Genomic DNA, 26,749 nt, shown 5'->3' with positions numbered 1-26,749 from the left:
TACGAGACGTGCTAAATGGCCATAGATGCAGAAAGCCCAGAAATCTAAATCCTAAATCCTGTTTTCGTTAACGAGTGTGATTTTATGGACGTCACACTAAAACAAAAACAAACATTATTTTTGTACTATTGCCAGTACAATTTATCTAGAATAAATAATGATAGGCAAACGGCGTTGCCCCAGTCAATCCCCTGGCCAACTTTTTTTCATTATTATAGTAAGAAGATCAACTGATCATACCTCAGTTTCCTGGTATACAAGGCTTCTTTAACCTTTACCAATTTCGATAGAGACACGAACACATACATATCGAAGACAGTTAAAATTCCAAAGGCTCCCCCACCGAGAACCGAACGTGGGACCCCGTCCACCAAAGGTGAACGTGCTAGCCATTAGACCAGTGGAGAGGGCTTAACTGATATGCACGTTGTTGACTAAACTATGGCTTACATGTCATTGAAACTGCCCATTCAACTTATAGCAACTCTGCAAACTATGGATTCGACACTAATCTCGGATATTTTTCTTTTGATAAAGGATTTGTGAATTAAATGAAATCTTTGAGTTTTACGTCCCACGGTTATGCCGGTTAGGCTAAAGGAGACGGTGATGATGAGAGATGAATGAAATGGTGGAATGAAGAAAGTGGGAGGAAACGGGAGAACCCCGATAAAACCCACGCACACGGTGTTTGTCCACCACAAAGTTCACTTGGCGGGAGCAGAGTTTGAACCCGAGACCCCTAGCACCAGAGGTGAACGCTCTACCACTGAGCCACCGCGGCCCCGCTTTGTGAATTATTATTCATTGGTAGTGTTGAAGGGGGTCTCTCTAATGCTTTACGTGCTGCGTTGGACGTCCATTTTCCTACATTACATCTTGAAAATTTCATTGCGGCGCTCCTGGGAGCCGCGGTGGCTTAGTGATAGAGCGTTCACCTCTGGTCCATGGGGTCCTTGGTTCGATCCCAGTTCTCGCCAAGTGAACTTTCTGGTGGACAAACACCGTGTGCGTGGGTTTTCTTGGGGCTCTCCCACTTTCTTCATTCCACTATTTCATTTATTTCTCATCATCACCGTCACCTTTAGCTAAGCCGGCATAACTGTGAGACGTAAAACTTAAAGATTTCATTTTATTTTGTGCCGCGCCTGAAAAAAAAATAGAGGAAATATTGTCCTAAATTTGTGGATTCGTTTTTTACAAGTGTGTATAAACGTAGATACAATACTGATAACATAGAATTTCCGCAACTTCCTGCAAGTTATTTCCGTTATATAATTATCCAATTAGCATAGCGCTCATGTCATAGTGAAACAAGAAGGAAAAGGAAGCCTGAGAAGCAGTACACTTGACCCTTACATGTATAACATTACTTTTGAGAAATAGTTCTTCTACATTTGTTCCTTGCTTCATCACCAAGCATGTCACGTAAAGAGATTTGGTTCTATTTTGTTTTATTGGTTTTCAATGCTCGTTGTAATGGAGAGTGTGACATCGAAAACGTAACAGCTCGGGTTTGTTTGCATGAAGAACGAATTAACAATTTCAAAAAGTATGAGAATATGTTTGTTCTTGAAAGTAAGTTCAAGTCAACGGTAGAGGAGATTGTTGAGTCAAATATGATGTCGGTTATGGAAGAGATTGAAAGTACAGTGAAAAGCGCATTAGATCAAGTTAAAAGGGAACTCAAGAGAGAAATAAAAAATTTGGAAGCTAAGATTGATTCCGGTGAAATGGTAAGTTGAATTATTAAGATATTTTTTTAACACTTTGACTGCCACCATATCTGTAGACTGTTATTACGTGTGCGCCACTTTAAACATTCTGCCAATAATACTTTGGTTTCGCCTTTGTTTTAACCACATATATGTATAAATTTTTTGTGTATACTTTTGCGTATACTTGGAATGGACGATAAATTTTGACTTCTACACCATATGTATGTAATTGCATACACACACATATAGAACGAACGCGACGAAGGTACAATATACGCGGGGCTGCACAGGAGAGCCATGTGTATGGATTTCCATACACGTGGCAGTCTACGTATTAAGACTTGATTCAGTGATGTAAACGAATGAAAACGAAAAGAATCTGAGAGTAAACTAAGGCATGATGGCTGATTATATTACTTTTACTCATTTAGTAATAGTAGTTTTTCAAAGATCAATTTTATTGTAGATCATTTATCAACGTTTAAAATCTTTAAGTTCCACGTCCCACGGCTATGACGGCTAGGCTAAAGGAGACGTTGATGATGGAAAATAAATGAAATGGTGAAATACAAAAAGTGGGAGGAAACGGGAGAATCCCAAGAAAACCCACACACACGGTGCTTGCCCTCCACAAAGCTTAATTGATGTGAGCTGGGATCAAACCAAGGACCCCATGCATCAGAGGTGATCGCTTTACTATTGAGCCACCGCGGTCCATCAATGTTTAAAATTTAAAGTTTTTGTAATAGTCAAAATCTTGGAATTTTGATATTTTAAATCCTTATTGTGAGAGACAACACCAACAGCAGGATTATGAGAGACAACACAAACTGTTAAGTATATTTGCTAAGGTCATTCTCATTGTATTGAATTATAGTGGATTACTTAAGAGACAATGTAGAAGTCAGAGATTTAGAAACTGAGCCAGATGTTTTTAAGACCTTTTGTATAAGTGTATAAATTTAAATGTTCTATAGGCCTAATTAATTATGACATTATAAATTGCATACTTAAATTTCTTGTAAATAGCAAAAGGATCAAAAATCAATAACAAAATGACAATATAGTTCATTTAATAGCAACTTTTATCGTGTGAACGTGAAATAAAAACAAGGATAGGAATGTCGAAAGAAGCCTTTAGGAGAAAGAAAATACTATTTTATGGGAGTTTGAATTGAGAGTTGAGAAAAATTGTCATAAAATGCTTCGTGTGGAGTATTGTACTGTATGGGGCAGAAACTTGGACATTACGTAAAAATGATGAAAAACGACGGGAAGATTTCAAAATGTAGGTAAGGAAAAAATGAAAAAATGAAAAGAAATATTTCTGTTTTACGTCCCATGGTTATGCTGGCTAGGCTAAAGGAGACTATGATGATCAAAAAAAAGAAAGTGGGAGGAAACGGGAGAACCCCGTGAAAACGCACGCACACGGTGTGAGAAGAATACAGTGAATTAGTTGGGTCGAGCGAGAAACGAATGAGAGGGTGTTAGAAATAATGGGGCAGAAAAGTACAATTTTAGTTATCATTAAGAAGAGGAAGAGAAACTAGCTGGGAAATTTCTAAGAAGAAGCTGTATTAGGAGAGACGTGGTAGAGGGTACTATGGGGAAGGAAGGAGAGGGAAGGGGTGAAGGAGATTAGAATTGATGGATGATATCAAAACAGAAAAAATGTACGCCAAAATGAAATGGGGCATGGAAGTTTCTCAGTTATGGCAAGTGACCTACCAATGTGGCAGAATATCTATAATGGAGATGGCCTTACCTTTCTTTCTACATTTTTTATGTTTTTCATTGCCTTTAAATTATTCACCATTTTTTTTTAAAAAAAGTGTAAACTTAGGGATGAGCCTCAATGTGGTCTCCAAATGACGACCGGGGCTCGAATCCCCTGAGGTACATACTGTTGTGCAAGATCAACTCTCAGACTATATGTCGTTCACCATCAGATTACTTCGCCTCTACGAGAAAGTGAGGTTACAGGAAAACCCCACCGGCTCCGGCTCTAATACGTAGTCAAGAAGCAATAGAAGTGTTCAATATCTTACACAAATTCTTCAGGGGGGGGCACGGTAGCTCAGTGGTAGAGCCCTTATCTCTAGTTCGATCCTCAGCCAAGTAAGCTTGTAGTAGACAACATCGTGTTTTCTCGAGGTATTCCCGTTTGCCCCACACTTTCATTCCACCAATTCTTCCATTATCATTCCCTTATCTTAATCATCCATCTCCCTTAATCGTAAGGGCATAATCATAGGACGTTAAACTGAATGATTTCATTTCATTTTCAAATTATTCAATATGAGATTAACTGATTGTGAAGTTCTTCAACAAAATGTTTTTTTAGCATTCTGTAAGAACATGCATTTTTCTGATAAGAAACAAGGAAATAAGAAACATATTTATCGCTCTTAATATATCTTATTTCCCTAACGAGGTAATTCTCGTGACGTGAAGTGTCATTAATTTCCATGCTTGCTTGCGTGTAATATTGAGTAACGGAAAGTTGACCCATTATTACATCATTGCTGTGGTTTTTCAAGCTTGTTGCGGTCTTAATTTGCAATGGTCTTTTTTTTTCAACAGGATATGGCGCGACCATATGTTCACCACAGGAAAATTATCCCGATCGCTTTCTTTGATACATTTGTTAAGTCCGAGGTTGATAATTTTCTTAATTTCGTTGATGCATTTAAGCATATCTGGAATATTTGTATTTTTACTGTTATCTAGCTTCGAAATAATCATTCCTTTGTTTTAAAAGTTTTTCGTCTGATGTAAAGGAACTTCAGTGTAGTTCTATTTTGTATTTCGTAGTCAACGCAATTTTGACTGTTTTCTCTTCTCTGCTAGTTCAGTGTATTCCTGGTCGATCCATGGTTTGTTCTTCGTATTTCTACGTGCTTCAGTCTTTCTTTTCCTGGATTTTTAGTGCTGTCCGCAATTTTAAACCAAGTATCCTCAACACTAATATTTTCCGAAACTTCTAAAACTGAGAATCTATTCGACACTTCAACTGGCATTCCCCTCTCGCCTGGCTCTTCTCCACTTTCTTAAATCTGGATTAAAAAAAAAAAAAAACTATGCAAATTGACCATCCCTTGAAAGCGAAATTCTCGAGAACGATGCATTACTGGTTCACTTATCTTTAATGAGGAGTTTGTAACATTAAGTTTATACATAAGTTTATACTAAAAAATTTACAGAACTGTAGCTGCTCCCAAAGGCCTGAAAAAATTGTAAATTTGGGGAATTATGCCAATTTGACATAACTCCACTGTCCAATATCTCCAATGGGCCTGGATTTAAAAAATCTGAAATTTTGGAAATAATTACTCCTTAAGTATACCATAACACACAACAAAGCGCGTTTTGTGTTTTTGAGCAGAAGTGGGTCAAAGTATTTGGAAATTATGTCATACTCTAGGAGTGTTTTGTTCACAAATTCAACTGAAAATTCGTTGTTGTGTCGTAAAATAAAGTAGGATGAATGGTTAGTCCAGTCAAGGTTTTCAAGCTCGTTTCTTTCATCTAGTTGTGACTTACTGCCTTATCGTACCCACAGCAGCACTAGTGAAGAATGCCGCTATCAGCAAAAGGCGAGAAAAGTAACAATTTACACTTGACAAAAACTCCGTAAGTACTCATTGCTCTTGCTGCTTGCTATATCAATGATAGGTATTCAATCATGTTTATTCTTGTTTTAACTGTCAACTCACGCAGGAGACTGTTGTTCTTTTGTTTGATCTATGTTCCCCAGTCAGTAAATACTCACTCGTTTTGTTGTGTTATGGTAGATTTTTTAAATCCAGGCCCATTGGAGATATTGGATAGTGGAATATGCCAAATTGGCATAATTCCCCAAATTTACGATCTTTTCAGGCCTTTGGGAGCAGCTACAGGTCTGCAAATTTTTGAGTATAAACTTATGTCCCCGAACTACATGCACACACAAATTCAGACCTCTACATCAGTTGCTTCCTCTCCTCAAACATGTCTTCAATGTCCAAAACTCTTGCCAATGCAGACCCTGATTTCACCCCTTTCAAGTGGTTTTATTGAAAAAGGTTAAGAGATCAAAGTTTTAACTCTGTACAAGTTGGAGACCTCCAACAATTTTCAATTTGGTAGGACAAATATATGCTGAGATATTCAAAACAACGTAAACGTCTGAAATCGAGAAAAAGCAAAATGGTAGCAGCCACTGCGTCGCCATGCGATGTTGACAAAAATAATAACTTGTGGTTTTGAAGTACTAATATATCGTCTCAACATTTCTGAAAAAAAAAAGTAGACTTTTTTGAAAAGGTCGAGCGGCAATTTTCCTTTTTTCTCGATCACTTAGCATTGATTGACCCAACTATGATTGATTTCACACCCAGGGTCGTGCATCTGTCTGGCCAACATTCGATCAGTGAACTGGTGCATGGTTTTCCAGGAGGTGGACACCTTTTGTCAGCATGCCACGCTCTGGATTTCACAGAATGCAAAGCATGCAGCAGTGAGTCGTAGTATATCCTGCTAATTGAGGTACCCTTTGCCTGGAAAGCAAGTAGTAATACCTCATACTAATCTCAAATAAACGTGATCATCACGTTGAACACGAACTTCATTTGGTGGTTATACATCGGCATGCTGTTATTGGTTTTAATTGCTATTTATTTATTTATTTATTTATTTATTTACGCAAGGAAATAACTCAAAGAAGAGTCCTTTCCTCTAACTCCGGGGTCACATCGGATTGTTAGGTGGGTGTAGGATGTGGAAAGGAACAGGACCTGGTCTTCTAGAACGTACCATCCCGACCTTCGCCTAGTGTGAATGAATAAAAACCAGGGAAAACCTAGTCAAACCAATGACAGCGTGCCGACCTAACACCACCAAAGAAAGTCCGTGTTCAACTCTGAGCGACCAAAGTAATGATCATGTTTATTTGGAATCAGCATGGGGCATTACTATCTGCTTTCCAGGCAAAGAGTACTACAATTTTCAGGATATACTATGACTCACTGCTGCGTGCGTTACGGGATTTTGTGAAACCTCAGGGCGTGGCATATTGACAAGAGGTGTCTGCCTCATGAAAAACAAATGCACCCGTTCACTGCTCGAATGTTGGCTAAACAGATGCACGACCCAGAGTATGAATTCAATCATAGTTCGCGTTTTCTCTTGACCGTACTGCATCTTCATTCCTCCTCTTCCCAACCACGTAGCAGTGTTGTCAGATGGCGGGAAATTTCCAGCAAAACGAGAAATTTTTAGCATTGGCGGGAATGCGGGAAATTCTGGTTGAAAATGGGAAATTCTGCCAACTTTTATTCCTTTCCATGTTGTCCTTTTTGACTTCTTATACATGGAATAATATAAGGATTAGAAGCGTTTTTGAAGGTCAAAGAACCAGAACAGCAAGATAGGATTACAAATCGAACCATATAGAACTGTTTGTTAATCGCGTCAGTATCCATTTTTCTGCGAGAAGAAAGAAGGGAGGGAAGGTTTATGGCCCTTTGCTTACTATATTTTTTATGGTCAATCGTTCACGGAATTTTAGGGTGAAGTGAAAAGGAGAATATAATATTTGGAAGTAGCATACAGACACAAGCACACAAATATGTATACTTATTACTATACCAAATAAATACAGATAGAAAATAAAAGGATTATCCTATAATAGATTTCTCCTCCCGCAGGAAAAGACCCTATTGCTGATTGATTGTTTATAGTTATCTGATTTTAATTTGAAGTAATTAATATAATGATTAATTAATTAATTAATGAGTGATATTCTTTCTTGACGGGAAATTTTGCAACCGATCGGGAAATTTCAGGGCTTTGAGCGGGAAGTTTGTTATTCTGAATCTGAAAACACTGCCACGCAGTCATTTCTTAAAGGCTGGTAATTCTGCGATGTTACCACGCTGCTTTCTGAGGTGCAGTAATGGATTTTGGACCACTACACCTTACTTCACATTTGGACCTATAACAAAGCAACAGTACAGAGTTAGGATCTGTACATTGGCATATGATCTACATAGGTATGCAGGATTACAGATGCAAAATTTCGTTGCTCTACGATATGTGTAAGTGGGTCAGGATAAACCTTGCTCGCGCACCTCTCGTTTGCCAGCAAATTACAAAGAAATCGCACATGTGCAAATTACTCAGAAACTATTGATTTGCGACCTGCACTTCATATAGTTGAAAACGTTTCATAGGACTTGTAGAATATGCCCTTACAAGGAATGCATCGAATATATATAAAATTTGATTATTGAATGAGGTTGTTAGAATCGCTCTGAACACTAAACTGGAGTACTAGCACTTGTCATCTGTCCATGACTACTTATTAAATGTATTCGTAGCTAACCTCCATATTTAGGGCCCATTTTCTGGATTCGCAACCTGAAGACGTGCCAGAACGTGGTGACAGGGCCCCATATTTCATAGAATTCTTCTTCTTCTTATAATTAATAATAATAATAATAATAATAATAATAATAATAATAATAATAATAATAATAAAACAATAGTAAATATATAAAACTATAATCACGCCTGTTGTACTGTATGATTGTGGAACATGGTCACTTACTCTAAGAGAAGACAACATATTCAAAGTATTTGAGAATAAAGTCCTGATACGAATATTCGGACCCAAAAGAAACGGGAATGGAGAATGGCGGAAACTTCATAACGAAGAACTACATATTTTGTACCGTTTACCAAACATTGTTAGAGTCATCAAGTCTCGGAGGCTCAGGTGGGCAGGTCCTGTGGCCAGAATGAAAGAGAGTACGAACGCTTTGAAAGTTTTGACTGGAAATCCAATCGGAAAATGTTCATTAAGAAGACCTAGGCGCAGATGGGAGGACAATATTAAGATGGATTTCGCAAAAATAGAACAACAAAGTAGAAACTGGATCCAGTTGACTAATGACAGAAGTCAATGGAGAGCTTTTGTGAACACGGCAGTGAAAATCCGGGTTCCATAGGCCATAGAATTAGTTAGCTAGTTAATAATAATAATAATAATAATAATAATAATAATAATAATAATAATAATAATAATAATAATAATAATAATAACTAACTCTATGGCCTATGGAACCCGGAGGTTCAGTGCCGCGTTCACAAAAGCTCTCCACTGACTTCTATCCTCAGCTAATTGCATCCAGTTTCTACTTTGTATTCCTATCTCTGCGAGATCCATCTTAATATTATCCTCCCATCTGCGCCTAGGTCTTCCTAATGGTCGTTTTCCTATTGGTCTACCAGTCAAGACTTTGAAAGCGTTTCTACTTTCTTCCATTCTAGCTACATGACCTGCCCACCTAAGCCTCCTAGACTTGACGACCCTAACAATGTTGGGTAAACCGTATAAACTATGTAGTTCCTCGTTATGAAGCTTCCGCCATTCCCCATTCTCGTTCCTCTTGGGTCCGAATATTCTTCTCAGGATCCTGTTCTCAAATACTTTCAGTCTATGTTCTTCCCTCAGAGTAAGCGACCATGTTTCGCAACCATACAGAACAACAGGCATGATTATCGCTTTATATATTTTAAGCTTCAAATAATAATAATAATAATAATAATAATAATAATAATAATAATAATAATAATAATAATAATAATAATAATAATAATAATTATTATTATTATTATTATTATTATTATTATTATTATTATTATTATTATTATTAGTAGTAGTAGTAGTAGAAGTAGTACTAATCATTGTGTGATTGTCATAAGTTTATGCCTGCAAAATGTTCAACTAAAGCGTATCATTTTATCTCAAAGCTTTAAAACTATTTTTATCCATTTATAATTACTTTAATATATCTATATGATTTTATTAAGGTAATTTTAATTTTTCATGTATACGTTTATTATAATACATTTCCAACAGAAAAATGATCTTGAAATGTAATTTTAACAAGCAAATATAATTATAAAATTAAATATTTTAAAACAAATTATTAATCAGTGTTATTACTTATGCTGTGCGTTTATAAGGTAAAATTAGAGTCTCTAGGTACTATACTTTCATTTCTCTTTCAACATTAGGCATTCAATAAAATTATCTTGCAAGTGATCTGCATCCTCACTTTTCGGGCCAATGCTCATCGCACTTTATTCAAATTTGGTGATTCACGCTGAAGAGTGTTTTTTTTTATATAATTCCTCTGACATTTTAGTTAAAACACACTGAGAAAAATTGTATGTGGTATACGTAAAAAGTAGGTTACATGTGTAAATCCTGTATGTTTTGGACTTAATGTACAGCAAACGTATATTTTATACGTACTTTCCGTACGTATAAAGTGTACCGAAGTGTACCGAATAAACGTACCTTCCGTACGAATGAAAGAATTGTATAAAAGCGATCAGGACCTCACATACAGATGGACGTATGTAACATACGTATATGTATGTAATATACGGAAGACTGTTAGATGTCACAATCCTGCAACGGCATGATGTATATACATCTAAGCGGGAAAAATATGTAGCATATGGATAACTTATGCTTCGTACTGATTTCTGTAGTATACATAAGGATTCAATAAATTTGTACAATATCCCGTTGTCCGGATAACGGATTTTCTGAGTGCAGTCTACATTGTAAAATACTTTTTAAATTCCGATTAAAGCTTTAAAATTATCATTGTTATTAATAATTTAAAGTAAGATATTATTATTATTATTATTATTATTATTATTATTATTATTATTATTATTATTATTATTATTATTATTATTAATAATAATAATAGATAACATGCGTGGAAGTTTTAACGCCTCTGACAATAAACTTGTCCTCCTATATTTAGGTTTTCTCAATGTTGCGTTCCCTTCAAGTACATACTATATAAGTAAGCATCAGGATGTGATTCAATTATTTAAAATTACATTTTCAATACACTGAATGAGCATAAAAGTGATACTTGCATAAGTAATTATAACACAATGTTGGTATATGTTTCCTAATTCCAGGGAAAAGATGGCCAACCTGGAATACCTGGAGAACCAGGACCAAGAGGATATCCAGGTCCGAAAGGAGAAAAGGGTGATGTAGGACCAGAAGGCCCGCCAGGTCCACCAGGCTTTGAGGTATATTTTTGCAACTACATAGTATAATATTTTCCATTGTTGTATCCCAGAATTAGAGTTTCTTATTAGCTGTAGAGATAATGTTTGCTACATTTTTCTGAATTTTTAACTGATGTTATGGTACAAACAGGCGGAGTAAAGTTTAAGGAGGGTCCAGGCAGCACTTTTGTGTACCAGCAAAGATTGAAGTCATTAGAACAGAAGTGTCAAGGCTTTTACTGTTGACGAGCCGTATTAAGATTTTACACAATTTGCGAGCCAGGGTTCTTTACGCAATATTCCAGTGGAAGAGCCTTGAAATTTGTGTGTATTAAGGTGGTTTGCATCTCATCTCAAGTGGCCCTATCACGTCGAAATTAAATTACCGCTAATTTTACAGTAATTATGTGATATCTTCAAATAGATAAAAAGAGAATCGAAAAGTGGAGCAAGAGCTCGCTTGACAATATTATTTTGCATGAGATACCGTTACCACGACTCATTTACCTGCTTTCGATCTCCAGCCATTTAGAAAATCGGCATTTATTTTCGCGTTTATAAATGACTGGAAACTGAAAGATACTAGGCGACTCGTAGTAACGGTACCTCATGCAAAATAATGTGCTCTTGTTCCACGTGGCAATTATCTTTTATCTTTTGAAGGTATCACATAATTACTGTAAAATTAGCGGTATTTTAATTTCGCAATGATTAGGCCTCCTCATATAGCTTCAATGCTGAAAAGGAACACTAAATTCCAACTAACCAATCGGAGCTCTCCATCTGAAAATTTTTAAAGGTACTTAGATTGGCTTGATGTTTTCTTTTTTCTGTAGCCCTCTCTCTGAAAATTACATTATTGATCTAGTCAATAGAAAATACAGTTTTTAGTAATGTCCAAGAGATAAGACAAACTTTGAGGCTTCCATTTCATCGCTTGAAAACGTTGTTGCATCTAGTGTCACGTTTCGATTAGTCAGTTTCCCTTTCACCGATATTATATTCTTCACTGATTTTTGAACAAATGTTTATTATCAGTACACATTTCAATTTACAATATATCTAATGAGCTGTCTTGTCATTATTATCTTGTGCCCAAAATCAATGTTTAACACATTGGGTTCAATGTAGTTTTTCTTTTAAATAGCATTCACTGATTTTTTTCTTTGCTAAAATTTAACTCAGACCAAATCCCAAATTTGATCACCCATATCTAGAGAACCAAAGGTAGGGGTATACGCATTTACACTAATATATAAAATAACGTATGTGTCTATCCATCATCAGATTTCTGCATAGAAAGTAATAACACTAGAGCCACCAAATTTTGTCTAACCTTACGTATTAAGTCATTTTGTAGACTTTCGATTTGAGGAGAAGATCGGGATGGGTGGGGTCACATGTTCTGAAGGTTCAAAAACTATCGAGTATCTCAGAAATCCTTCAAACTAGGAAACCCAAACTACTCTACTATGCTGCCGGTTGCATATATTAAAATTTCCGTTTATTTACAAAATGCTCACCTACATGTGCTTAGGTTTGAAGTTTAAAAAATCGATATAGAAACTCTTCAAATAAAATTACCGAACCCGTGTTTGAGCATTTGGAAAAATTCTGCTTCTAAACAGGAAAATGGGGGAGGGGGGAACTTCAACAATATTCAAATTTCCGGTTCATTCATGTCATTTTATACTTTCATGCGAAGATTGGGCGTTCCCACTAGTAGAAAAATATCAGCTATGTGTACTAAACAAGTCAAAATCTATCTTCGCGCAATGTTTGGTCAAGATCGGATGAGAGACTGCGTACGCCATATACTGTAAACTGTCCACGTGATACCTTTATTTTAAATATCATATGAAGGACGTAGTATGTGCCAGTTTGAGGAAGAAAGTTGACTTGAAACTAAACTCATACATCACAATATTTGACTTTCACAGAGCAGAAGCAAATATTTCGCCATTACAAGAATGTAAAAAAGTTTATGCAACCTTTATGCAAAAGATTATGCAAAAGTTTATACAGACCAAATTCGTATGACGGAAAAGGGATTAGAAAAATGATGACGCACATGATGTAAAAGTAGTCGATAAGTTATCGAGGTTTAAAGATCATGATGTTAGTTGCCAGACAACTAAGCGTCACTGAACGAACCGTCACTGATTACACTGTTCAACACTAAGTTTCTTTCCTGAAAACTAATAGCAGATTCTGAAAGGTCTTGTCCCACTGAATCCGAAAATAATAACAGTTTTTGCGTATCAGGTCTCAATTTTTGGAAAACCCGGAAAAAGTAATTACAAGTTTCTATATTCTGGGACTTATTTGGATTTATTAAAAATATCCTTTTTATAATAATTATATATATTATATAATAGTGTCGTCTACAGCAGGCGTTATTCATACATTGCAATATATAAAATACAAACGATTATTAATGGAAAATACATTACTTCCAGCCCCCGCTGTAGACGAAAGTTGAATAAATATTGCAGGAAAAAGTGGAAACTTCACCGTCGAAACTAACTTTTCCCACCTACACCTGGGAACATCGGACGGCGGTGAAACAACTGAGTATCAATATTGTATGTTTACTTCCTTGCTTGTTGGTGTTCCTGTGACTCATAATTTGTGGATCTTTTGTTGTGAACTGGGTAATATTTGAAAACCCCAGTTGTTGTGTTTTGTGTTTTATAGTGGTACAAGTTTGAAAATGCCTAGGAAGGTAAAAATGATCCTGGAAACTTCTATTATGTGTGTGAACGGATAACTCCAAAACAGAAGTTCAATAAGGTAACGTCTGTTGTGAAAAAAGCGTGTGAATTGTATTTTTCATTGAAAGTCGACGTAGAGAAACCTTGGGCACCGAAATTCTGTTGTAAATCCTGTGCAGCAAATCTAAGGGGCTGGTTATGTGGTTCTCACAAGTGTATGCCATTTGTATACCAATGTTATGGTTTGAATCACGTGATCATGTACACGATTGTTACTTTTGTCTGTCAAATATAAACGGAATAACCTCCAAGAGTAAACGATCAGTACAATACCTAGATTTACAGTCAGCTAGAAGACCCATCTCACATGGTGAAGGTTTTTCTGTGCCAGTGCCGCCAAACGTATGGACAGTAGACAGTAGTGATGTTAATGAAAGTGAAGATGTTATGGATACTGAGATTGAAGACCCTATATACTGTTCTGATACCACTTAACTGTCGGAATAGAAACGAGAGGCACCTAAGATGTGCGGGATAACAATACCAAATTCATAGCAATAAAGCATATGCTTAATGGGTGCGTCTCCACCATTAGTCGTAGGCGACTAGAACCATGAGCAAAATTAGATATGGTAACGAATATGAATTTAGTGTTAAAATAATTTGAAAATAACCCATGCATTTTCATTGAGAATTGGTAGCAATAAGGGCGTTAAGGAATAGATGGTAGAGCAAAGGAATAGCAACTAATTTTGAACAGTCTCATCCTAATTCGAAGTAGTTCCAATCTTCCCCCTCTTACTCATAGGTGATGTTTAGGCGCTGTCCTCGAAGTTCCAGTGACTTGCAGGTTGGGTTGACCTGATGAAGTCCATGATGAAAACTTGTCCGACAATCAACCATGGCATTGAATGCCGGACTCCAAAGGCAGGGAGACTCCGATATCTGTCTCGCGTCGTGGTTGAGATAGATCCAAAGACCAAGATCGTGCTCTCTCAATTGCTTTTGACCTGACTGTCCCTCTGACGTCAGAATGAGATGATGGTGACACTACAGAGTTTCCTGAGCGTGGTCGATTACCCAAAACTGACATTGATCAAGTCCATGTTTCTACATGTCGTCGACTAAACACAAAGTTCTCAAACTTGCTCCTGAGGTTGCTAACGTTGACAGGTAAATGAACCAAAAGGAGACTCACCTGAGTCAAAGTACTTACTTCTATGTACATTACTTCCTTGTTGTAACATCATGTCGTGGGTAAACGAACAAAACGGACAATGTCTTGTAGTAGCCTGACTATGATGGGTCAATGAGAGAAGCAATTGATCTAACAAAGCAAATTAAAAGCGTCGCGTGTGAGACTGTTAAAGAGTGAAGGTTCTGAAGGTCGCTACCAGTGTTTATTACAAATTCCAAGTACAAAGACTTCCTCAATATCAGCAAAGCAATAGTTAATTAATCTTTCAATGTAAAGTCAGCTAGCGAGGTACAACAGAATATTGGTGTTAATAACATCAGGCAGTGAACTCTTGAAGGCTGCTTGGCTTCCATTAATGCCTGGTTGAATTTCCACATGAAATAAAGATGTCCTAGCTTGTTCTTACTTCATATCCCGTAACAATACAGTGCACGTACCAGAGAACAACATTTGATAACCCAAGAGGAACTGAACTACCTTATTAAAGACTTGAACTTTACCCAAATAACGAGCTGAACTCTTAGCTTTAAGACCTCAAGGTTGGAACCTTCTTCAAAAGGAAACGAAAGTGACATTTTACCGTGATAGACAACATGACTTCCTCAAATTTTACAGCAGCAATGATGATTCCATATATTGTACTGACGTGGAAGGACTGATGCAGGCATTACAAATAAAGTACAAATTCGATGAGTGGCGTTTATTCTTGCACTCGTCAAACGCAAGTATGAAGTCTGTTCTCCACAACGGTAATACGTACCCTTCCATTCTAATGGGATATTCCGTTAATTTGAAGGAGACGTACCAAAATGTTTAACACCTTTTTGACAAAATGAGGTATGCCGAACATCAGTGGAACATGTGTGGCTACTTGAAGGTAATTGGTTTGGTGTTAGGGTTACAGTTGGGCTTTACAATGTATTGTTGTTTTCTGTGTGAGTGAGACAGTAGAACAGGGGATTTGCACTACACACAGAGAGAATGGCCTACTCGTACATCCCTCACTCTCGGAATTAAGAATGTGAAACAGAAACTCCTTGTTCATCCCAAGAAAAATTTTCTGTCTCCTGCACATTAAATTAGGCCTTATGAAAGTGTCCGTGAAAGGGTTGGAAAAGGAAGGACAAGGATTTAAGTATCTCCAGGAAAAGTTCCCAAAACTGTCAGATGCTAAACTAAAAGAAGGTGTATTCATTGGACTCCAGACATGTCAATTGATGAAAGATGACATATTGAATCAAAACTGATTGAGGTGGAAAGGAAAACCTGGAATTCTTTTAAGGGTGTCTGGGAAAATTCTCTGGGAATAACAAAATTGCGAACTATGTGCAACTAGTGGAGGAGTTGTTATCAAACCTGTACACTATGGGATGCAACATGTTACTGAAAGTGCATTTTCTACAGTCACCTGTCTTCCTTTCCCAAAAACCTAGAAGCTGTCTGATGAGCACGGTGAGAGGTTTCACAATCCATCAGACCCTGGAGGAGCGGTACAAAGGAAAATCTAATGTTTTAATGCTCGCAGATTTCTGCTGGAACTTGGCACGTAACACGCTCCCCACATTACACAAGAAGCAAGCTTCGTAAGGGTTTCTTTTCGTTTGAGTGCCAATGTATATATGCAGAGATTCCAGCCGTGGCTTTGCCTTACTCACACGTGGAAACTTTGTAGTTTTCATTGCTAGGGGCATAGAAGTTTTTCGCAGTTTGACATACAAAATTTCGCACTTGTTTTTACAAATCTTGCATTTCGCCGCATTTCGGGCTATACAATTGGGCATTTTGTCACCAAGTAAATTAGTTTGCAAGATTAAATATACAATATTATACAAACACTAATACAGGCTTAATATACGTACTTCATCAACTTGCGAAAAACCTCTTGCCCCTATTCAATGTTCGTCAGTCTAATATGAATGAAAATGCCACGAAATACAAAGATATACATTTTCGTTTATATTTCTGAGATCCAGATGTGCCACGTATATACTTTTTCAATATCTCTCTTTTATATCAAAGTCACAAAATTTATTAAAATTCATACATTAAAAAAAAAGCCTTTTAATCTTTCTTTACTAATTTCTTAACAACCAGACCTGATACAGCATATCTGACTTTAGATTCGTAATCCGAAGGTCAAAAACTATAAAGAACACATATTTTCATTCACGAAAGAGAAAAAAGTGAAAATTTGTAGTACAGTGTTATTATATAAAAATACATTATTGTATGATATACAATGTACATTACAATATATTATCTAAAATATTCTTGAATACACTTGATAATCTAATATAAATAAAATAAAGAATTTGTATGTGTGTGTGTGTGTGGCTGTCTGTGTGCGGCCTGGGGACCAGAGAAGTGGACCGAGAGTTACCAAATTTTGGTCATGGGTACCTTGGTCCAGGCCCCAGAGCAAGACGAAGCATTTTTCCAAATTCGAATCAGGGGTCTCAAGGGGGCGTTTACCGGGACATGTAAAAGCAATTGAAAATGAGCGATATTAGTGTTGAATTCATAGTTTGGGCAGTCACTGAGATCAATGGTGAAACTTCGATCTCATTAACTTCCAAATTCACCTCATTCGTCTGCGGCCCGGGGGTTACCGTTGGGAGGGATACCGAGACATGTAAAAATAATCCAAAATAACCAATATTAGTATCAAATCCATAGTTTTCGCGGTCTGCTGCGATCAATGGTGACACTTCCGTTTGCAATGCCTTTCAAATTCAGCTACTATCGTATGCGGATCGGGAGTCACCTGCCGGAAGGGGGGGATACCGAGACATGCACAAATAATAAAAAGTGATCTATATTAGTGTTAAATCCAAAGTTTTCACGGTCGCTGAGATGAATGGCGATACTCCCACAGACGTTGACTTTCAAATACAGCCCCTTTCGGCTGAGGACCAGAGAAGTTTTTTTTTTTCAAATTTCGAACCAGATGGTCTCAGGGGGGCGTTTACCGGGACATGTAAAAGTAGTAGAAAAAATGACCAATAATTTTTCCTTTCGTTATTCAGTTTGTTTACATAGATATTTTATTTGACCCATGTGAAGAATGGGTATTTCAGCTGGTATATGATATAAAATAAATATTAATGATATATTACGATTAATGTAATCAGTAACTCACTGATGAGATTAAATGTGTAGTCTGAAACAAAATATCACAACATAAAATTATTAAAATTTAATTGATTGAAATATTAACTTCGTTTTTAATTAAAAATAAAATTAATATAAAACAGAAGAAAGGAAACACAGATTAGTAATAAAGTTACTTTGGTTAGATTTTATTCTTCTTTAAGTCACAGATAGTTTCAAAACTAGAAATAGCAGCTTTCAACTTATTAAAGTTTATTAATTAACTGAAATATTATTAAAAAGTAAGTATTTTATAAGTTTTGGTAGAATAAGTTTATTCTAAGTGAACAATTATTTGAAAATAATTTTAGGAAATAATCCTCATCATTTGAGAGTTTCGAGACGAGCCGAGACGAGACAAGACCTACAGGTCACATCTTTTTTCTTTTCCACAAAGTATGTTTCATCTCTAGAATTTTTACATAGTTTAAACACCGTCACAGTAGATCATGCGTACGTAGATCATGCTATACCATGTCCCTTAACCACAGGAATATCAAAAATGCTTTTTCAGTCAAGGTGAAGTACCATTTCATTGGATGTTATTTAGAAATGAATTTGAGGGAAGTAGTTCAAGTGATAGAGCGTTGACTTTGTATTCGGGAGGTCCCGCTGCCGACCACTCTGACTGGGGGTTTCCAGAGGTTTCCTCAGTCCTACCAGGCAAATGCTGGGGTGGTATTTGTTAAACAAATCCTGGCCGATACCTTCCCAAATTTTTTCCATTGTTATTGTTATTGTTAGATAACCGGTATAAAATGGCCTCTGACCTGTACCTGGTGATTGCTAAATAAATAAATTCTGGGAGATCCTGACTGGATTTTAGTCTCAGAGGTAACAAACTATACCTCTGTAAATTTCAACTGTCTGCGTTACATAGCTAGCTTACAAATAAGCAGGAATTCTTATCTAACGCCCTAGGTTCTAGGCTTCAACTTCCCATGAGGTCACAGAATTCGAGCAGTATGGGGCTGGCAAGGATTTGAGCGGAGCATCAGAATGAGAAAGCAGGTGTTGTTCATTGAGCTTTGTGAGGACTCCAAACATTAATTTGCAAGCTAATCAGCTTAGGCACTTCTGTTCTTCGAACTAGTGCTGTTAAAATTATTGGAATATTCGTTATTCGCATAATTATTCGATCTTTGTTTTTGTTATTCGAATATCTGATTATTAGTTTTATTTTTGAACAATATTATTTCAATAATTATCAGTTATTTGAACAGTTGTTCGAATTATTATTTGTTTCTCTAATAATTATGTCATCTGAACTATTATAACGAATTTTGTTCGAATATTCGAATAACGAATTTTGTTCGTATATTCGAATAACGAATTTTGCTCGAACATTAGAATAACGAATTTTGTTCTGATATTCAAATAAAGAATTTTGTTCGAATATTCAAATAAAGAATTTTGTTCGGATATTCGAATAACGAATTTTGTTCAAATATTCGAAAAAATGAAATGAAATCTTTAAGTTTAACGTCCCACGGTTATGCCGGTTAGGCTAAAGGAGACGGTGATAATGAGAAATGAGTGAAATGGTAGAATGAAGAAAGTGGGAAGAAACGGGAGAACCCCGAGAAAACCCACGAGCACGGTGTTTGTCCACCACAAAGTCCACACGGCGTGAGCTGGAATCGAACCAGGGACCCCAAGCACCGGACTTCAAATATTCGAATAACGAATTTTATTCAAATATTCGAATAACGAATTTTGTTCGCATACTCATATAACGAATTTTATTCGAATATTCGAATAACGAATTTTGTTCAAATATTCGAATAAAATATTCGAAGAATTCATTATGCGAATTTCAACAGCCCTACTTTTTGAACCAGGGATTTGTGGGTTTATTGATGTTTAATGGAAGTGGCACCAGGACGCTATTTGTCGATTTTACTAAAATACTAACGGACAACACATGTCATTCACAGAAGTATTTCCAAAGTAAAAACTGTTAAAAATTTTCTCCGCTGGGCTACTGGCCTTTGGTGCATTGGGTTCCGGACTCGATTCCCGGTAGAAAGTATTACGGCGTTACGGATATTCAAATTTTTACCTTGAGCTATAGGCCGACAATTCATATAGCCTCACTGATGAAAAAGGGCGCCAAACGTTAAACTCAAACAACAAAGGCATGATTTACTTTAAAAATAAAACAGAGGAATAAAACTTTTATTTAAAAATAATTAACAAAATAATAAAAATGATATTCCTAATAGATCATGGAAACTAGGGATGGGCACGAGACGAATCGAGACAGGATTTTCCTGACAAAATTCAAGTCGAGACACGGCTCTTGCAATAGTAAAATATACATTTTTCGAGTCGAGACATCACTTTTATAACACATTTGCAAGACGAGACAGCCACAAATCTTGCCTCGTGCGCATCCCTAATGGAAACGCTATTTGAATCTTTCGTATCTTAAAAAACAAGAATGCAGTCAGTAAACACAGCCTCATTGCCCAAACCTGGCTAATTTTATTCGAATCAGAGGGTTTAGTTTAGTTTAGAAACAAAAATTCTTGCAGCAAAAAGATTTTCTAATAACGAAGGAAAGATATTTCTAAAAATATCCGAATTCCACACTCCAACTATTTATGATATTTTTCGAGGACGCTACCAACAAAAGTATGCTTTCTGATCTTGTCCACTAGATTTACCAGACATAATCTTCCTTTGGACTTCTTTGTCTGAAATCATTTCAAGAACGCATTTTCCATGCAATATACTGATACAGTATGTGTTAGAATTACATCTGCTACATTCTAATTATGTCGGCCAGCACATGGTTGAAACTAATTTTGTCTCAAGTATTCCGTGCTTAAAAAGAATTCCCGAATGGGGAAGAAAATATTGGCAACTTATGTTATACATTGCTACAGAGTTTTCTTATTACTGTCTTCAAACAAATTACAATTGGATCGGTTATTGTAAAATGAGATATGTGGAATGTATTTCAAATGGAACATAACCCTTGTTAAAAATAACCGATTCAATTATTTTTTACCATGGAAAATCCTCGTCGACAACCTACTTAATTGATTAAAATAATTTTATAACCGTTTTCTTGTATCAATAAAGTATAATATATAAAGAATTAATATAGGTTTATTCTTAACGAATAAATTATATAATAATTTTACGCTCTTCTAGGGCCCAGCTGGACTACCAGGAAAGAAAGGGGAACCAGGTATTCCAGGAATGCCCGGTGAAAAAGGTGACATTGGTCCAAGAGGCCCACAAGGTTTCCGAGGTCCACAGGGTCCTCAGGGTCCTGCAGGGTCCCAAAGTCGTGGTTGGATGGGATAGTTAATTGAGCGCAACCACTCTAATAAGTAAAATTAGGAATACCTATAAGATCAAAGGATTTTTACTGGACAAAATCAGTGTTGTATCGAGTTATATAAGTATCATAAGGAAGAATATACTCGTAGCTTATCTTTTATCTCACATAACACGTTCAGTAAAGCTAGGTTTCCATGCTGCAATAATCTTGTAGCTGTCATTAAAAAAATTGCAACCCTACATTATTTCTCCATGTAAACATAGTCTTGAAAGGGACATGCAACATTTTTTCATCTTGCAAGGAGTCAAACCATATGTGCAACTATCTGGGTCGTCGTGCTTGCTACCTGCTATCGCCCTCCTACCGACATAAAAAAAAAAAAAAACAGTTTCGCTGCTTCCGAAATAATGGACTCTTTTGGACAGGGAGGGGCAGCACGCCAAAATACTCATTTTTAATGAGGAGGTTTACGATTTGTCCACTAGAGTGCAATGCTGCATGGATGCAGATATCTTTCTTGCTTTCAGAAAATTGTACTGTGTAAACAGCAAATAGAAAGATGGGGTTGCAAGATTTTTAAATTTCAACTACAAGATTCTTTCAGCATGGCAATCTAGCTTCAGACGGTAAGAGATCAGTGTTTTTTTTTTGTGCATTAAATACATTAGCTGATATTCTGTAATACTACAAGCCCTTGCGGTTTGAAAATTCTCTTTATGAAATGTCAAATATTCCTTAAGGTATACTGACTTCTTACCTTCTTGAAGAGGATGCTTGTCATATTTATTTTAGTTATTTGACATCAGAAATCTTAGAAGTGTGTATTTATCAATATAAAATAAAATGATTTATTTCCATTACAAAAACTGTACAACTTATCCATGTTATTAGTTAAACAACTTCTGTATGGTTTGAGAACACCATTAATTCATTCTTGACTAATAAATTGAACAAAAACAAGAATGCTATCATATTATTTGAAGTATTTAGTTTTAGGCAAGTGTATACAAAAGACCAGTACATTGAAGAAAAAACAATTTCGAGTGCTTTTTTTTTTTTTTTTTGTAAAGGGTGTTTCATTTAGGTGACGAACAAGGACGACCATCAGGAAAGCAAGGTGGGGCGCTCGTTCCCCTAGAGGAAATTGTACTTCAGAATATCAAAAATCCAATAGAATTTTTACACTAGTTACAGCAACATTTGAAACTATTTTTGAAACGTCGCTTACACTTGTCCCCTTTGAAAACCACAACATGGGCACCCTTGCCACGAATGCATATAGGACTCAGACTCAAAGCTAGCAGCAAAAGGAGGAGACTGTATACAATCTGAGGGGAGTTACGATAGTTTACGAGACATGAGTTGAGGCTATCCCGTCTCGAAAAGTGTTGAAAGTGATGTCTCGTCTCGGAGAATGTATCTATTTATATTGGTTCCGCTCTGCTTCGTTCCGTCTCGAAGGAAATCCATGATTTTAGCTTTGATCATTACGTTTGAAGGCTTAGTAATGTTATTCGTAAAATTACAACTAACGAATTTTCTGTAATACGAGGCGTGTTATTTAAGTAAGTACCTTACTGAAATTAAGCCGCTTCAGCACTGCGGTCGGCATTCTGCGCGTGCGCGCTGTGTACCTACATCTATCGGCAAGCCACAGATGCCATTACGGAAACATTTGACCGTGTTTCATGCACATCATCTGCTCTTTTTCACGCATTCGTCAACTTTCTGCACCAAGTCTTCAGTGATGACACAAGATCGCCCATTTCGTTCCTCATTAATGAATACTAGTGCGGCAATCTTTAAAAGCTCTTACTCATTGCTATACCACTCAAATGTTTATAATGTTACTTCCATACACTTCACCAGTCTGGCGATGAATTTCTGAAGCTTTCACGCCTTTATCACTAAGTGTAAGAAAATGAATCACATCACAGTAGGCGGGACTCTCAATTGGTTGAGGTATTGCAACTACTCTCAAACAAACGTAAACACGGGTCGAAAGTTTTCGTAATGGCTTCTGTGGCTTGCCAACAAATGTAGGTACACAGCACGCATGTGTGGGAGGTCGACCGCAGCGCTGACTGAGAGATACTGAGATAATAGAGACAATCTCTCTCTCTCTCTCTCTCTCTCTCTCTCTCTCTCTCTCTCTCTCTCTATATATATATATATATATATATATATATATATATATATATATATATATATATATATATAAAGGGGGATTCAACTTCCTGCCATAACTATCAGGTACTATCTTAATCTTACTGCCATTAATCGTTAAATCTATTCATTTTTTTTGAAGCACCTTGTGCTATACGAGATACGATCCTGCAGCAAGACTATAGCACAATCATATTCACTCCCACTACAATCAACCTAGTTTTTTCACTCGAGAAAGTAGAACATTAGGCACAAGAAAACTGTTTTACACTTTTGTAACGAGATGAATTCCTATGTATAATAGATGTAAAATGCAGAGTGGGTAACGAGTAATTAGATTTTTCTTTTTGGTGAAATATATAAGTAAGCTCAATAAAACTTAACATTTACATATACATTTTGGAAAACATATACTTGCATATGAATTTATTTATATGTTTACAGTTTTTAATCTTTTCAATAAAATGATTGCTTAAGTATTGCCATGTACTCTTGTATTTTAGATATATTAAAGCACAAGTACGCAAATTTTGTATAAAAATTTTGTATTTTGTTTATGCAAGTTTTGCATAAAGTTTTAAAAGTACGTAAATTTTGTATAAAAATTTTGTATTTTGTTTATGCAAGTTTTGCATAAAGTTTTAAAAGTACGCAAATTATTGTAAATATGAAATGGATTATGGATATACTAGGTATATATATGGTTATATGGTACTGTTAAGTTGATGATTATTGTAAAATTTTTTATTTGGGTTTGTTAAATATTATCATAAATGAAAATATTTATTTATCTATTAAAATGAATTAATTAATACATTAAGGACTTACAATGTTAGGGTAGTATATTACACACCTTCTTGTCTCATCGCTGACATGGGTTTATTCTATTTTCCTTTGGGCAAGACGTACTCAGTCTTTAGTTAAGGTATCAATAATTCTGTTTGCTTTTATCTAATATAAATAAAAATAAAGAGATTTTTTTGTTTGTGTGTCTGTCTGTCTGTGTGTCTGTGTGCGGCGTGGGGACCAGACGAGGAGACAGAGAGTTACCAAATTTTGGTCACAGGTACCTTGGTCCAGGCCCCAGATCAAGACAAAGCGTTTTTTCAAAATTCGAACCAGGGGGAGGGGTGTTTACCGGGACATGTAAAAGTAGTAGAAAATGACCGATATTAGAGTGAAATTCATAGTTTTCGCGATCGCTTAGATCAATAGTAAAGTTCCGATCGCATTACCTTCCAAATTCACAGCATTCCGTTGTGGGTCGGGGGATAATGGTGGGGATTACGATACATGTAAAAATAATCTAAAATGACCGATATTAATGTCAAATCCAATCAATCAATCAATGTTTTCGGGGTCGATGAGCTCAATGGTGAAACTCAAGATCGCGTTTACTTCCACATTTAGCCCCCAGCAGCAAAGGAACGTGGCCCATAACAGAGGGTCATCGAAACATGTAAAAATAATCCAAAATGACCGATATTAGTATCAAATCCATAGTTTTCGCTGTCGCTGAGATGAATGATGATACACCCAAGGGCGTTGACTTCCAAATATAGCCCACATCGGCTTGGGATCAGAGACGTTGTTTTTTCAAAATTGAAACCAGGGGGTCAAAGGGGGCTTTTACCGGAATATGTAAAAGTTGTACAAAATGACAGATATTAGTGTCACGTTCAAAGTTTTCGTGGTATCGGTTGTGGTCAGAGGCGATTTTTTCACAATTCAACCAAAGGGGTCTCAGGGGGCGTTTACCGGGACATGTAAAAGTAGTAGAAAATGACCAATATTTCTGGCGATTCCATATTTATAGGATCGCTTAGATGTATAGTGACATTTCCGATACTGTTTATGTTCAAATTCTGCCCCGTCGGCCATTCCAATGGAAACGTTGTTGCATATGCATTCACACAAAATAGATCCAATTTTAGAAATGTTTTTTAATTGTTCTTTCGTTGTTCAGTTTGTTTACATTGATATTTTATCCGATCCGTCCGAAGAACGGGCATAACAGCTAGTAAAGAATACTTGTTAGCTTTCCGCCATCAACGCTCACCAATGCTGTCTTCATTGTCTGTAGGATGATATCCGTATTACAAAATGATCCAATCTCCTCTTCAATAGATGATGAGTTAGCAACATCGGAAGATCGAAGTATGGGAAGGACGAAGACATATTGGTATTAAACTCAGCTCCTGATATCTCCTACAAAGTCCTCGAGATACTAACGTAGGTAAGCACAGTTGTACCGGCTGCCACTGTATCCAGATACGTAAATGAGTAATGCATCCAGATTCTTGATAACGATCGGTAGACAACATAAGATATATATGATAATCACAACACGTGCCCAATATTTCCGCATGCACTTACAAGGAAAATACTTGGTGACGTACGGGTGAATACGCACAAAAACGAAAGAATGTTTAATGTTAACACCTCGGAAGCAAACAATGATGTCCGTTTTTCTGCAAGATGATGTAAATGTCCCAAGAGCAGGGCAAAATAGAGCTCCTGCCATACCGACAGGGCATCTATAACGTCTGTCTTTATAGACGCCCTGTAGTTATGGCACATACTCTACTTTGCCCTGCGCTTGCAGACGTTTACACCATCTTGCAGAAAAACGGACATCACTGTTTGCTTCCGGGGTGCTAACATTACACATGCTTTCCTTTTTGTGCGTATTCAGCCGTTCAAGCCGAAACACTTTCTTTGTTAGTAACACTAAGAAGCAACATCTAAGTTCACAGAAATCAACTGAACACATATTTCAAAACGAGGTGACTATTATATTGACTTATCATACTCCAACGAAACAACTTGTAACAAACATTATGTCGGGTAATGCATTGAACATGATTAACATGAGTAGGGTATGAATGTAGGTTCTAGGACACTTTCCCCTCCTTCCACCCCCCTAACTACCAAAAAAATTACGAAGCCACCACTAACCATTACACTTTAACACAGAGGGATACCCTAAAGTGAGATCTCATAGGCTTTTATGACATTTAAAATCATAAAAACTTACATCTAAAATATTACAATGGAATCCTACACAAAATATATTTACCGCATCTTAATCTCCAGCTTCTAAGCTTTCATTTGACACTTGAATCATTAAAATCCGTCAAAAATTAACTTTAAAAAGCTGATGAGAAGGAATATAACAAATGTAGCATTTACTGGAATAGGTGATCTGTCACTGATTCATTTGAACGATTCCAGTACCAGCACAGGATCATCCAATCCGATTCTCTTTCCTTCTCCTCACACCAACATACATATATATGCATTAGCCTCTTCCTTCAACAGAAATTCTAGCTAGCAGTGGAGAGATGGCGTTGTACAATGACGTAGTCTCCTTCGGGGAGAATACATCATACATGACGTCATTGAATCCGTGACGAAA

The 26,749-nt window shown here is 36.5% G+C and overlaps 1 protein-coding gene across 1 annotated transcript in view; it reads left to right on the top strand.

The window, feature by feature from the left end:
- Positions 1–23,307, top strand: part of LOC145690184 (uncharacterized) — a 70,608-nt gene extending 47,301 nt beyond the window's left edge. Inside the window, exons 4-5 of the mRNA XM_081764819.1 lie at positions 10,713–10,829; positions 21,033–23,307. Coding sequence (XP_081620945.1) covers positions 10,713–10,829; positions 21,033–21,188 — 273 coding nt within the window. The 3' untranslated portion in view covers positions 21,189–23,307. The remainder of the gene's footprint in view (positions 1–10,712; positions 10,830–21,032) is intronic.
- The last annotated feature ends 3,442 nt before the right edge of the window (positions 23,308–26,749 follow it).

The sequence above is a fragment of the Thermobia domestica genome, chromosome 7 (assembly GCF_964235325.1).
Source record: "Thermobia domestica chromosome 7, izTheDome1.hap1.1, whole genome shotgun sequence".
In the NCBI taxonomy this organism is placed as follows: Eukaryota; Metazoa; Arthropoda; class Insecta; order Zygentoma; family Lepismatidae; genus Thermobia; species Thermobia domestica.
The sequence above is the reverse complement of the archived record's forward strand: the minus strand, read 5'-3'. Positions and strand labels throughout refer to the sequence as shown.